This window comes from Prionailurus viverrinus, chromosome D1 (genome assembly GCF_022837055.1).
Source record: "Prionailurus viverrinus isolate Anna chromosome D1, UM_Priviv_1.0, whole genome shotgun sequence".
Lineage (NCBI taxonomy): Eukaryota > Metazoa > Chordata > Mammalia > Carnivora > Felidae > Prionailurus > Prionailurus viverrinus.
Window position 1 is genome coordinate 90,334,094 of NC_062570.1, and position 15,391 is coordinate 90,349,484.

The following is a 15,391-nucleotide window of genomic DNA, read 5'->3' on the forward strand; positions in this document are numbered from 1 at the left end:
TGTGCAGACTGCCGTGATCAACGTCTTCAAAGGGGGTGGCTTGCAAAGCAACGAACTCTATGCACTGAACGAAAACATCAGGTACGTGGATGGCCAGGTCACGGACTATTCTTCCCTGGTGGGATTGAGCTGGGGCAGGGGAACTGTCCCCCACGGGGAGCCCTATCTTAAGGTTTTTGTCTGCTTGGTTCTTGTTGCTTCTGTTGACTTTGATGTGGCTCATGTGGCTATTAAGTTCTGAGACCCTTACCTGTCTAGACTTCTGATCCATAGATGGTTCATCCATTTATTCATGTATATAACATCTGTAAGGGGAGCAGAGGGTTGATACACAGGCAGATATCACATACTGTGTAAAGATGTATTGTGCCCTCCTTAACCATTTGGTGCCATTGTAGGCAAGATGGCCTCGTGGTTGGAACCAGACTGCTTGGGATTTTGTCACTCTTAACACTTCTGTTAAGACCTGGCCAAGTGACTTACCCACTTGGTATAAAGTGGTTTATACCCCTCACTTAGCTTTTCACAGATACAGGTCTGTGACTTAACACTTCTGGCCAAGTGACTTACCAACTTCTTTGTGTGCCTCAGTTTCCTCTTACATGAAACAGGGATGAGAAGCGTGCCTCCTTCCATAGGATTCTTTTTTTTTTTAATGTTTTTATTTATTTTTGAGACAGAGACAGAGCATAAGCAGGGGAGGGGCAGAAAGAGAGGGAGACACAGAATCCGAAGCAGGCTCCAGGCTCTGAGCTGTCAGCACAGAGCCCGACGCGGGGCTTGAACTCACAGACTGTGAGATCATGACCTGAGCTGAAGTTGGATGCGCTCAACCGACTGAGCCACCCAGGTGCCCCCATAGGATTCTTATGAAGGTTTAAATCAAGTTATTCTATAAATGACCTGTTAGAACAGGGTTGGAGCACACTGAGAACTGATAGCTCTTATTACTGTCCATGTTGTCGCTGTCATTACTGTTACGTCTTGGAGATACAGCCCTCAACAGGACGTGGTCCTTGAGGGGTTTATTGCCTTCCAGGATCTTCCCAGTAGAATAGTGTCAGCTTTTCATAAATGTATTCACTCGTTCAACAAATATTTGAGTGCCTCCTTATTGGCCAGGCACTGGAGAGACAACTTGGAGCAGAGATAGATGTGGACCCCGCTCTTTTGGCATTTATATCCAGTCAGGGAGATGATCATTAGTCAACTAATCATACAAGTAAGATGTTAAAGAGCCGCTTTGACAGCTCCTGTGATGCAGCTGATGTGATGAAAGCATGTTAGCGTGACTTGCTCTTGCCAAGGAGTGGCGATGTCCTGCCGATGCTGTCTTCTGGAGGATCAGTGGGAATTAACTAGGTGAAGAGGGTTCCGGCTGGTGAACTGCAGGTGCAAAGGTCCTGTGGTGGCAGTGAGCAAGAGGCCAAAAGAAGGCCAACGTGCATAGAATACCAGAGGCTGGGGGGTGGGTGGTTGGGTTTGTGTCTTGGTGAAACGAGGGCAGAGAGGCAGGCAGGGCCCAGAGCACTAGGACCTCCTGGGGACAGGAGGTTGCACATCAGCTGTTTAATGCCCTCGTGTTCTTTCCTCGCTGGTGTGTTAAGTGCAGAACATCAAGGCTAAAGCCCCAACCCTGGAGGGAGCAGAACAATAAACAAGGCCATTATCTGAGTCCTGTTTACATTTAGTTAAGTCTTATTTTAAGGGTCAGTGAGGTGTTTTAAGAGCTCATTAAAACCTTTAGGGCTCCGAAATAAACCAGGGTGTGTTGAATTTCTACCCAGGAGCTTGAATTCCACCTAATAATTACACAAATAGGGAAGAGACAATAGAGCTTGTCTAGCCCAAGGCCTCCTTTTACAGAGGAGGAAACTGAGGCCCCACAAACTTGAGTGACGGGGGCAAAGCTAGGTCAGCCAACCTCTGGGTTGTAAGAAATCTATTTTACTCCAAGAACTAAGATCCTGGCCTCTCTGTGAGGGTTCTTGAGCTCACAGTGGAAGTAAAAATAAATAAAACAGTGACTCAGGAATGTGCTAATTGTTCCTCACTTTGGAAGACTGATCCTGAAATTGTACTTAAAATCTTTGTTTGTGGGCAGCTAGGAAAAGTACCAGCCACACGGATTCCACCAGCCCTTTCAGCCCAGGGGCTGCTAACTCAGAAGCCTTCAGGTGCCAAGTGGGTGTTCTGAATGGGTGAGGTCTCCTGGGTGCATGGAGGTGAGAGGTCACCTTCTGATGAAAGGGGATTGCCCTGGCAGAACGCAGGGCCGGTGACATGTCTCAAACAGAATCTGAGATTTTTTTTTTTTTTTTGCATGAAACTTCCTGGCTTTTAAATGTTGATAAATAACCCAAAATTCCCCCAAACATTAGTTCAGGACAAACAAAACACATCTGTGGGCTGAATGTGACCAATAGGCTACCTATTGGCAAGATGAACCACAGCGTGCATCAGGTCATTGCTGATGGGGGCTGTTCTAGCACAAAGGCCACGTGAGGGATGGACGTTCCAGGAAAAGCTGTCACATACATCGGCCCTTTCAACTGTCCCACAACCCTGTGAGGCAACCATTGTTCTCATAGTTTATCCATAAAATTGTGGATAAGAAAAATCAAATGACTCGTCCAAGGTCACCCAGCTGTATAAAGGGTGGAGTCAGGATCTGAACTCCTGGCTGACTCAGGCACCTGTATTAGTTTGCTCAGGCTGCCATAACAAATACCGCAGACTGGGGGTTTAATAATAGACATTTATTTCTCACTGTTCTGGAAGCTGGGAAGTCTCAGGTCAAGATGCCAGCAGGTTCGGCCCCTGGTGAGAGTCCAGTTCCTGGCCGCTGGCTCACCGCATCCTTACAGGCCTCTCCTTCCTATTTAGCAGCCTCTCTGTGTTTCTTCTTATAAGGCCTCTAATCCCATCTTGAGGACCCCACGCTCATGACCGCATCGGAACCTGATGACCTCCCAGAGGCCCCATCTCCAAATATCATCACTGGGAGGGTAGGGCTTTAGGTTCTTTGTACCATATTGTAGAGTCCGAGAAGTTTTAGGCTGGAAGAAAGGTTAACCTGGCAGTCTTGGTGTTTCCTTCTGCATTCCTTTCGCGAGGCCCCTGGGACCCCATCTTTCATCATGCGCTCTGAGAGGCATAACACCCTCCCCCAAACTCCCTTCCAGTGTTGGGTCTAGTTCCCTATGTTTGGGGCAGTTTTCAGGCTGGTGAGAAGTACATGTAGTTGGGGTTTGACACTGATTGTCCAGATATGACCTGAGTCCAGAATAAGTCAAAACTGTCAAAAACCAGAGTTTGAGTTGCCACTATTGTGTACCTTCTATTCTCTGGCCTCCTCTAGGATAGTGATTAAAATAGAGATGGGTTTTCACATCACACTCAGAGTTACATGACTGAGAATGTGAAACACATCCAGGGCATATGTGTGACCTGGTCCCAAGTTGAGTAAAGTGAGCTGGCCTGGCACGTGTGCCCACATCTGCAAGTGCCTGCACAAAAATACATGCCACCGTCCCTTAGTTCAGCAATTAAAATGCCAAAATGGGCATGCCACTCGCTGGTTACATTCAGGTAGACATTTGGGCTTTGATTTTCCTTTTCTTTGCTCTTTTTGAAGACCTGTTCACAGAATAGGTCCATACACTCAACAGGGTTGAGGCATGACCGGTGGGGAGGGTGTATGTGAGGGTGGGGGAACAGGACAGTAGGCACGTAGAGAAGAGAATGTGGAAGGAGGGGAGACTAGTGATTCTCAAGCCCACTTTGCAATCAGTTGTGAGAGGTCTTTGTCCCAGAAGATCTGTGTGGGTCCAATAGAATTTGTGAACATGTTAAGAGAGTAGCGTCCCGATTCAGAGAGACTGGGGATCAAGACTTAGACTAGCTGTGTGACGTTGGGCAAGTTACTTCATTTTTCTTGGTCTCTGTTTTTCCTTTTATAACATGAAGATAATAATAGCGTCAACCTGATGGTGGTTTGGGGAGACTGAGATAATGCTACACACACCATTAGTCCAGGATCCAGTACATAAGAAACGTTAACCATTATTGGGGTGCCTGAGTCGGCTCAGGTCATTCATGATCCTCATGGTCTGTGAGTTCAAGCCCCATATCTGGGTCTGTGCTGACAGCTCAGAACCTGGAGCCTGCTTCGGATTTTGTATCTCCCTCCCTTTCTGCCCCTCCCCTGTTCACGCTCTGTCTCTCTCTGTCTCTCAAAAATAAACATTGAAAAAAAATGTTTTTTAATGTTAACCATTATTATTCCTACTGTTGTGAGATTTTAGTAATAATGAAGTGATGAATGATGGGTGAGAGCAGAGGGGCAGTATGATGATTCATTGCATAAATGGAATTGTGTAGAGATTTCTCTAGCAATTTGGATGCGGGGAGCTCACTTTGAATGAGAGCAGTCCGGGACAGGCCCCTCCAAGAATGTGCTGGACTTGAAATTTGGGTGAGCCGGAGTTCCAACCAGGAGCCAGCTGTTTCTCCTTTCCTCAGAGACAAGAGTGAGAGGAAATGACTCCATTCTCCATTCTACTCAAGCCAAATGGTAATCAACTTTGATGGACTGTCCAAGTCCAGAAATCAGCATCCTCAGGCCACCCTGGCCAGCCCTGGCCTTCTTTCTAATGGCGGAGTTAGTATGTACCCAGAAAATGTGAATTCATTTACACATTAGCCGATGCAAAGGATGACCAGGAAGATAGAGGCTTTATGTAACTAGGTTTTATAATGCAGTCAGTACAAACAGTTGGTCTTTCAGTTATCGAGGATGAATTCCAGTTTAAATTTTGACAGGTAGACTTTGGGGTAGTTACGGGGAAGAACTTTGGTAAGGATGGGCAAGTTCTAAAACACATTATTAGATCAAGAGTAAGATGTGGAGACCTTTTAAGAGCAAATTGATCAGGAATGTCCACACCTCAATAAAGCAGCAATTTCCCAAATACGTCCAGGCATATGGTCATTCAGTATGAAGACTGTAAATCAGAGTTGCCTTAAAGCAGGCCTTGCATATTGTTACATCCCTAGAGGCAAGAAAATGACTGTTTAGAATAGACCTATTCTAGTGAGATCGCTGGTCATCACCGTCCACAATTCTGCCTGCCCTCAAAGTCCATCTGCCCTGACTGGGGCTGGCCCTGAGTATCCTGTTGGTTTCAATTTTCCGTGGGGCATTGATGTGGTTTTCTGTTTGTTTGCTTTTAAAGTTTACTTATTTATTTTGAGAGAGAGCAAGCGTGAGTGAGGAGGGTCAGAGAGAGAGAGGGTGAGAAAGAATCCCAAGCAGGCTCCACACTGTCCGTATAGAGCCTGACTCGGGGCTCGAGCTCACGCACCGTGAGATCATGCCCTGAGCCAAAATCAAGACCGACTGAGCCACCCAGGTGCCCCCGTGTGGTTTTTAATACCCTCCCAGCTTCAATCCTGATGTGCTGCATTTTGGCAGTGGGGACGCGTCTGGGTCTGAGGCTTGGGTTCCCTGGGTTTTCCCAGGAACCAGACTGTCCAAACCTCTCTGACACAGGAGCACCCTCCTTCCTTTTCAGCCAACTGTTCTACGGATTGTGTGTGACTACGAAGAGTTAGAGAAGTATGAGAAACCTATGATTTACATTTGCTGGTTCTTAACGAGAACCTGTACAAGTAGATTCTTGAAAGTGCTTTCAGTTTTTGATTGGTGGGGGGGGGTGTGTGGAGGGAGAGGCCACTGGTGCTTTTATTCATGTAGTCAGTGGATATTGGTGGATGCTGTACCGGATACTGGGCCAGGTTTGGAGGAAGCTATTGAAGTAGGTGGTTCTAGCTCTTGGGGAGCTTCCTGCAGAGTGAGTGGGGGGCCCGGCGTAGGTCGTGACCCTACTGTGTCTTCAGTGGGGTGTTAGCGGAATCCAGAGTGCCGGGGGAGGGCAGAGGATAGGCACATAATTATTTGGGGGAAGGTGACACCTCAGTTGAAATCTGAAGGAGGAGCAGGCAAGGGTGAGGTGGAAAGGGCAACTGAGGCCATGACCTCCTTGCCGTACTTCTGTCTCCATGGCCTCCCACCCTCTGCTTCTCCCCCCAGGAGGATTTTTTTTTTTCTCTCTCTCTGCAGAAATGAATGCTCAGAGACAAGGGTTCCGGAAACCAGAGATGAGTTATCTGCAGCTGGCCTGAGGCAGGAAACTCACATTTTCCTTCTGTCTCCAACCACACTGCTTCTGTTCTTGTTGGGAGGGAGGCAGCATGGAGGAAACCCCAGAGATTTTCAAGGAAAGAGGAGGTTCCAAGAACCGTGCTTGATCTTTGATGGCTCTGAGTCGACACGCCCTCCTTCTGAGTCCTTTGGCTGCCCGAGTCCCCCCGAAGGGAACGCACCTCAGGTTTTCCCATCTCTGTGAGGGAGCCTGGTGACTGTGGCAGGACCCTCAACCCCGGGGAAGAGCTGGGAAGAGCTGGAAAAGGAGGAGACTTTGGCCGCGGCCCACAGGCTGGCAGAGTTTGAGGCGAGACTCCCTGAGGTGATGATAATAGCAGACATTTACGTAGTGTTTAGTACGTGCCAGGCTTGCTTCTGGGTGCTTTCACTGTGTCAGTTCTTCTAAAACTCGCCACACCTCTATGAGACGGGTACTGTATCCCTGTCTTGCGGATGAGGAAATAGAGGCACGGAGAAATGGGACGACTTGCCCAGAGTCGTACTGCTGGGATTTGAACCTGAGCCTCCCGTGTTCTTAAACTCCTAGTAAGTAGGCTGCAGGAGGCACACAGAGATGGCCTTGTCCAGATTTAGGCCTGACGTCCCAGGGCACAGAATCGTTACCACATCAGAGGCAAGCAGGGCGCTGTCTTCTGAGGGCCCTACTTTGGGAGGGCTTGAGGTGGAGTCTCTTTTCAGCCCAGGTGGCCCTGCCTGAGTGTGTGTTGTTTTTCTCTCTGCTCCGGTTGGTAAACACATTTGATTTTGGGGGAGGGAAGGGTAGCTAAAGGGAAGTGACAAATGGGAAGCCTCTGGGGCTGGCCCCGTGTGGTGGTTGGTCTGCACAGTGTTTAGAAATGTGGATATCTCCCCTAAAAATCCAGGCCTCTCTGGAAAGTTCACGTCGGGCAGCGCTGGATGTGCAGTCTGGCCTGGAACTGATCAGCTCCCTTCCAGGAGCCAAGGCCCGGCTGCTGGCTTTAGAGAAGCCCACTACAGCCCCCCGCTACTCATGCCCACCTGCCTCCCTCACCCACCTTGCCTACCTGCCCCTGTGAGCCTGTGGGGTGCCATGGACCGACTTTCAGGTTGGCCTCGCGTTGAGTGAGGATCTGTATACATGGCCCTGGGCAAGGTTCTGAGCGTCTGTCTCATCTTGCAGATGAGGATAAATTCCTACCACAGAGGCACTGGAGAATCAGCAGCCCTGTGTGTCAACTGCCTAGCAACGTGCGTGTGACATAATTAGGTCAACCTTTCCTCCATCTTTTTCACTGTCCCCATTGCCACCCACTGGGGTGCAGGAAACTGAGATGTATGGGAGTCCTGGCATTTTACCTGAGTCATGGACACCACTTCCAGTGGCCCCGATAGAACGGACCCTAGGAGGAAATGGGGCATTTCCATGTTAGTGCTTAAAGATGCCATTTCCTTGGGGTGCCTGGATGGCTCGGTCAGTTAAGCATCTGACTTCAGCTCAGGTCACGATCTCACAGTTTGTGAATTTGAGCCCGGCTTTGGGTGAGCTTGAGCTGCACTTCTCTCTCTCTCTGTCTCTCTCTCTCTCCCTCTCCCTCTCCCTCTCCCTCTCTCTCTCTGTCTCTGCCCCGTCTCTCATCTTCGGAGGATTTCGCAGTCGGGTCAGCGGGACACTGATCAGCGTAGCATCAGTAACCGAGTCTGCAGGTCCCCTGCTGTTCCTGGATCCTGAGGAAGTGGGGTTGGACCCCGCTAAGGGGCCAGGTTGGAGGGCCCGAGTACGTGGGGCAGCCCCTAATTGCCAAATGGCACAGAAACGTCGAACAACTCATCTGGCTGTCCTGACGCGTGCTGGTTAAACACGAGCCCCGTGTCATCTGTCTCCAAACTGCTTCGTCATCCCTTGGGATTTTGCTGCTTTGGGTCTTTCCGCACATGCAAGGGAGATCACGGCTCATACCCGAGGTGGTTTCTCTACATCCTTCGTGCCACTCCTGCGCTGCCTGTCACCCTGTGGTCCCCACGCCCCCCAACCAGCATCTAGCTCCGGCAGGGCCTTGTTTACTTTCGAGTCCACAGAAGTGGGAAGTTGACAAGACGGTGAGGGGCGAGATGGCGAGTCTGTGTAATAACAGGAAATCTTGTCATCTGGGGTGGTGTCTCGCCCAGTCAGCCTGGGAGGGAGAAGGGGTGAGATAATACAGACCAGTGAGTGGTTCCCCATTTTTTTCCCTATTGTGGCCTTTTTGGCTTCTGACTGAACTTCATGCTCTGTTTCGCTTTGGGGCCGGGTCCACGTAAGCGTTCCTTTGCCATTACTCCTGGGGCGCATTACTCCTGAGGCCCCACTTCCTTCTTCTGGCTCCGTGGCTGCAGCTGCCACTAGGGGTGGTGGTGGTTAGCTCAGGATTCGGTTTCCACACGAAACCTGGCATGGAGGCCCCGTACGTGAAACAGATGAAGCATCTCATTAAGCTGAGATGTTACTTCCATCTTCGTCACAGCCACATTTCCCCCCAAGTGTGGCCCCATCCTCTGCCTTTACCCTTAAATCAGTGAGGTCTGGCCCTAGTGTCCAGCCCCCTTCATGAGTCTCACCTGGGTCCTTAATGTCAGGTCTGGGAAATGCTGGCCCGGCTGTCCTTTTAAGAAGATGCTGGAGCTCCTGGGTGGCTCAGTCGGTTGAGCATCCAACTCTTTGATTTCAGCTCAGGTCATGATCCCAGGGTCATGCGATCAAGCCCCATGTCAGGCTCTGTGGTGAGCGTAGAGCCTGCTTGACATTCTCTCTCTCTCTCTCTCTCTCTCTCTCTCTCTCTCTCTCTCTGTCTCCCTTTCCCTTCCTCCCTCCCTTCTTCTGCCCCCTCCCTTGCTCATGCATGCACTTTCTTTCTCTTTAAAAAAAAAAGATGCCAAGAAGCAGTGAAATTGAGTCCTTGGGAGTGTGGGCTTCAGGGTCTGCAGCCCTGGGTAGCATGCACCTGCTGAGTCTTGCGTGTGCCAGGCTTCTTCTGGGAACTAACTGGTCTAGGATGAACTCCCTTAACCCTTACACTATCTGCGGAGTAGGCATCCTCATTACGCCTGAACTCCAGCTGGGGAGCAGATACAAGGGACTCACCTGGGACATTGACTTGCAAAGGTTATTGCTGACAACAGTTTTCAGGCCCAGGAGCTGCCTCTTGGTCCTCACACTCCGTGAGGCTCCTCCCATCTCCGTCCTGTGCTTGCTGCACACCCTCCTGAGTGACCTCTGAGCATTGGTTTCCTTAAAAAGTGGAGCTGTCACTACAACCAGATGGCTTTGTTTCTAGCTTACAGGAGGAAACACATGTTGTGTATGTTGTGGAAAACAGTGCCTGGCACCCAGTAAGTGCTTAGTGAAACTTCAACCGGGGGAAAAGATCGTCCAGCTCCATCCTAAGAGCAGTTTATTTCTTCTTCCTTATTTATTTGCTGCAATAAGTCCCTACTTTCCTGTCTTCGGGGAAAACACCCTAGGAAAGGGTGGAAAAAGTGGAAGGGGGATGCTGGATTCTTGGCCCCCGTGCCTGAGACAGAGCACGCATCGTAAGGATTGGAGATCAGAGATTTCCTGTCTTTTGCATCTAGGGAACCACAAACCATAGGCTCGTTAATTCTGTTGTCTTCCTCCTGCTTTGCTCTTCTTTCTCGTGCTTTACAGACTAAACTGGCAAAGTTGGTGAGGAAGTTACAGGGTGAGTTGTTTTTCTGTGAATGTAGGTCTGCATACCTCTAATGCCTTGATACTTACGCTCTCCATTTTTGGAGACGTTGGTGCACCTGGTGCCTCCTGAGACCGTGGCCCCGGTGAGAAGAAAATCACTGTCCGAGCCCTGCCTATCCCTTCTCCTAGCGTCTAGTCTAGCACCGTGGCTGGCACACCGCAGGTGTTCAGGAAATGGTTGTGATTCAGTGAATGAATTCATGGATCTCTCTTCTCTTACCAGTCACTCTGGAGGGAAGCGACTGCCGAGTTCCCCCTGGGGATGGTGTATCATGACAGAGGGGTGGAAAATCCCTCTTTCTCTCAGTTCAGCTAAGATCATGTTTTTCAGAAGTACTCGTTCCTTGTAAACCCAGTGCAAGCAGAATAAACACCGAGTAGAGAAACAGGTTGGAGATTTTGCGGTATGACTCAGCGGCAGTCTGCTCTCCGATGGCTGGGCCAGCTCTGGCCTTTCCTCCCCGCTTTTCTCTCTGAGTTGAATTCTCAGGCTGCCAGGCTGAGGAGGGTTTGCGTTGGCAGGTTCTCTGCTTGTGGGGTGCTCCGTTCCCTAGGACTGCCTGCTTCCTGACATCACGCCCTTGATGGGAACTCACTCCCAGAATTCCTTCTCAGCTGCATCTCATGGTAACCTTGGGGGTGGTTCTTGTTAATTACAAATTTTTAAAAATTTAAATTTAAAAATTTAATTTTAAAAAATTTAATAGGGCTTTGTTCACAGGGTAGGAAACATTTATATAGTGAGGTGTACCGTGAAGAATCTCCCTCTCCTGTACCCCAGAAACCCAGTTCTCATTCAAGCCCCCGCAAAGATAATTATTATAACAGCAATTTAGTGGACTTTCTCCCAGACCTTCCTTAGGCATATGTAAGGAGCATCGATATGGAAAAGCAACTGGGGATATTCAACAGTTCATAGGAGGTCCACAGACTGGGTTGATCTGTAGGAGAATATCCCCTAACTTCAGGGAATAAAGTTTGCTGAAGTGTTTTGTTGCCCCACCAAATTTCCAGCAACAACTTCTGCCTCCTCCGTGTCCTTACTTGGGGAGATGGAGAAGAGGAGACCAAACCCAGTATTTATATATAATCCTCTATGTAATTTTTTAAATGCATACACACTTCATGGGTTAAAAATCAAGGTGCTATTTTAGTTCAAAGGGCCTGTTGGAAACCAAATCACATCGCTCTTGCAGAACAGCATGTGAAGAGAGCAGATTTGACAACTGAGTTCATTGGTATTCTGTAAATAAAAATATATATATATTCTTCCTTTTATCTTTTCACAAGGTAGCGTATTATACACACTCTTCTGTATCCTGCATTTAAAAATTTTTTTTTTACATTTATTTTTGGTAGAGAGAAACAGAGCACAAGTGGGGGAGGGGCAGAGAGAGAAGGAGACACAGAATCCGAGGCAGGCTCCAGGCTCCAAGCTGTCAGCACAGAGCCCAGTGTGGGGCTCGAACTCCCAAACCGCGAGATCATGACCTGAGCCCAAGTCGGAAGCGTAACCGACTGAGCCACCCAGGCACCCCTGTATCCTGCATTTTTAAAAAATTGATTTTTGTATCGTTAGAGTTCTTCCCTCTCTCTCTGTCTCTAACAATTGCATAAAATTCCGTTGTATGAATGAACCACAATTTTTTATGAGCACTATTGGTGCCCATTTTTATTGATTCCTGTATTTTCCTGCAGTAAAAACTCTGTACACATATGCAGTGACCTTGTGTAATGCATAGCATGCCCAGAAGTCCGACAGGTTTTGTAAGGGACAGAGCAACTTACTGACACGCCTACCCGGGATAACAGAATGTTGGCTTCAGTGATCCGATGGGGTCAGTTCTGTTCAGCTAAGTCTAACAATAATACCTAGCGGACAGGGTTTTAAACTCAGGATAGATGAAAGGACAAGTGTCTCATTCTCTTACCATACCTGGTTATAAATGGTCCATGGTTCTTTAAGTTTATAAAGCGGGTTGTTGTGCACATTCCTGTGCTGGTTCCCCCTCGGTAAAGGACTGAGGATCGCCCTCAGTGTGCGGGAAGCAGCTCTCTGTGCTCTGTGGCTTGTTCCCATCCATCACCCTCCCATCGCTCCTGGTGCGGCTGCTCGTCGCTTCAGAGTCCTTTCTTCTGTGCCTTTGTCTTGGTGGTTATGTCAGGTTCACTCCTTAGCCTCCGCTCCTTTATCAGCTGATTTCTACCCCACGCTTTGTGTTCCCTTAACGCTCTGCAGAATTCTGGCTGTGGCCATGGCTTGCTGCAGCCCTCGCCTTACGATAAGGTGCTGTGTCTCCCCCTCACTGGAGGCCCCAGCCTTTCTGCATGCCCTGATAGGTAGGGGAAGATACTTCTTGGATTCCTCACTTGGGTAACATCAGGATGCACTCAGAGTGCCATTGTGAAATGTCCCTGGGCAGTCATCGCCTGTTTAACCATGTCTAGCCTCCATTAACAACCGTTACATTTGCATAGGTCCCTCCTCCAACGTGCTCCAGTAGGGTTTTCCATGGTTGTTGACCTTGAAGGACTACCCTTACCCCTGACCTCTTTCTCCTTCCATTTTACCCAAAGCATCTTCATGAGCACAGAGTTTCCCAGCACAGATTCCTCAGAACGCCAACTCCATAGCGTATTATTTGTTCTCAGAGCCGTTTCAGCCCCTCAGCATTATGGGTACCTGAGATGTGTGTGGGAAACTTCGTTTGAAGTAGCCCATTATTAGGACTTGGTTTTCTAAGTCCTTTTGAGGAAGCCTGGCTTCTTCACCTATGGTTTTGAGGCTTCCCAGTGGCCATGAAGACTTCCCAGTGGCCAGCAATCAGAAGCAGCCTCTCTGACTCTTCCTGTTTGAGAGCCCCCATCTGGGGCTGCCCGCCAGGTTTCTGTTTTCTGTCTGAGAGACACTTCTAGCCTCCAAGAGCAGCGATGAGCAACCTGCCCTCAGCCTCCTGACTGATGAAGTTTCCCCTGTTTCTGTCAGACCTGCCCACCATCTGGGAGAGCTCCTGGGTTGTGTTGATGGGGCAGCCTTCCAGGAGACTGCCATTAAATTGGATCTCAAGATGCGGTATCCACACAGGCACATTGTCTGTCTTGGGAAAAAGAAGGTATTTTCCGTGTGCCACCCGTGTTTGCAGCTTTCCAGGGCTCTTTCTGGTGTGAGAATTGAGATCATGGGTGTCTCTTTCTCTTTTTTGATCCCGTTGCATCGATGATCTGCACATAATGATACCTCATTGTCACTTCCTGTTTCTCCAGGACACGGAGAACATGTGGGAACACATTTTGGGGGCGGGGGAGTTGATATCCAGCGGGGGTTGTCAGAAGGCTGAGCCTTTGCTCCTTAATGACCGTGGCTGGTGGGGTGAAACAATTTGAAGTCAATGAGGAGTGTACCTTCTAGGGAGCACGTTGGATCCGGAAAGCCAGTTACTCATGTTTTTAGATTCATTGCCTTATTTGGATCAAGTTAAAGAAAGATCAGTAGGGCGGTCCCACGATTTGTCACAGGGAGATGGGGACCTGGTGCCAACACCTCTATTTTTAAAATTCTTTTTTAGCTCTAAAGACTCTTTGAAATTATCCTGCGAGTGTATTTATTAACACACTATCGATCCATACCACCGAGACCTCATCTGTCTTGGTTGTTCACTTCCGTCCACCTGGTGCTGGCCCAGTGTCTGGCACGTCAAGGGAAGCTCAATAAACTGGATAAATAAAATCTGTTTTCCCTGTTGTAGCCCCCTTTGAACGACTACCTCAGTCACTTGGAGGCGGGGGCGTGGTAAGACCATCCAAACTATGGCACCATGTTGAATGTCTCTGATGGATTTGGAGGAGAGACAGAGTGGAATTATGAGGAAAGATGTTGAATTTGCAGAAGGCCTGGGTTTGGATCTTCACTCTGCCACTGGGGGCCTCTCTGAGCCTCTGTTTCTTTACTTATACTGGAGGATAATAATTGCCCTCCTCTCACACATACTTTACAGTTCTTCAATCCTTGGCTGAAGAATGCGTGAAAAATATGTTTTAAACCATAAAGTCTACAAATATGGAAGATTACAAAATTATGGTCTTTCTCTCTTTCCTTTTCTTTCTTTTTTTTTTTTTTTTTTTTTGCTTCCCATGAAGCCAGAGTCCCCTAGCTTGCTTCTACCAACTCTATTAGAATTAGAATCTCCCGCGACTGCCCTCTGGCGATGGTTGTCTTTGTAGAGTGAACTAAGGAACAGATACCCTTTTAGGACTTCCATTGCCTGAATCCCATAATAACTTTGGTGCAGAGGTATTATTAGAGCCTAGCACACTCCTTTCTTAGACCTGGCCTTGGCCCCTATGCCACTGGGGAGCACTCTATCATTGTATGTGTCTGTGAGTTAGGCACCGGGAGCTCTACTATCATGGGCTGCTTGATGGTGTTTCTCTCTCCCCAGGAGGCTGCTGAAGAGTGAACTTGGATCATTCATTACAGACTATTTCCAGGTAAGTTGTGTGAGTCTGAGTATCTGTCATTATAGTGCACATGGATACATGCACCTAAAGGGATGGCCAATACCATACACCTGGGCATTCCTTCAACATCCAAGATTACATATGCCGAGTCCCTGATAATGCACAGGGCCAGTGTGGTCCCTGCTTTTATGGAGATTCCAGTCTTGGGCAGTGGTTCTCAGGCTTCTTGGTCATCCTTACACTCTTAAAAATGATCGGTTATTTGGGTTATCTCTGTCTTCACCGTATTGGAAACTGAACCTGAGAAACTTAAAAATATTTAAGTCATTTAAATAATAAACCTATTACATGTTAGTCTAAATAGCATTTTTGTGAAAAATAACTTTTCAGAATAAAAAAAAATAGAAGAGAGGCATTATTTTACGTTTGCAAATCTCTGCACCATCTGGCTTCATAGAAGATAGCCGGATGGATCCTCCTGTCTGTTTCCCATTCAGTCTGTTGTGACATTGCGCATCATGCGGTCTCTGGAAACCTGCACGGTACACTGATGGAAGATGCAAGGAAAAGGGCAAATTGTGGCTTAGTGTCATTAAGGAACTAGTTTTGACCCTGTGGAAAAGGTCTGGGGATATGGGACCTCAGACCACACTGTGGGAACTGCTGCTCTAGCAACATTCCCTCTCACCCCCCGGGGATGGCATCTAATTCGGTGTAACTGTATGTACCTTTCAGCCAAGTGACTTCTTGTTGCTAAGCCTCCTAGTCTGTTCTGTTAAAGATGATTGGATCCAGCGATCTGACACCCCTCCTGCCCAAACACTGTTGTTATGAGGCTAATGAACTCAAGGTTCCAGACTCCCCTAGAGGATGGTTTATTTTTCTTCTTCGTTTTTTCTTAGTTTATTTATTTATTTTGAGAGTGAGAGTGTTGTGTGTGCATGAGCAGGGGAAGGGCAGAGAGAGAGGGAGAGAGAGAATCCCGAGGAGGCTCCGTG

At 48.3% G+C, this 15,391-nt stretch overlaps 1 protein-coding gene across 6 annotated transcripts in view; it reads left to right on the forward strand.

The window, feature by feature from the left end:
• Positions 1-15,391, forward strand: part of PRR5L (proline rich 5 like) — a 73,855-nt gene that overhangs the window by 21,758 nt on the left and 36,706 nt on the right. For all 6 annotated transcript variants that reach the window (XM_047878828.1, XM_047878833.1, XM_047878834.1 and 3 more), the window contains exons 3-4: positions 1-81; positions 14,375-14,423. In XM_047878828.1, coding sequence (XP_047734784.1) covers positions 1-81; positions 14,375-14,423 — 130 coding nt within the window. The remainder of the gene's footprint in view (positions 82-14,374; positions 14,424-15,391) is intronic.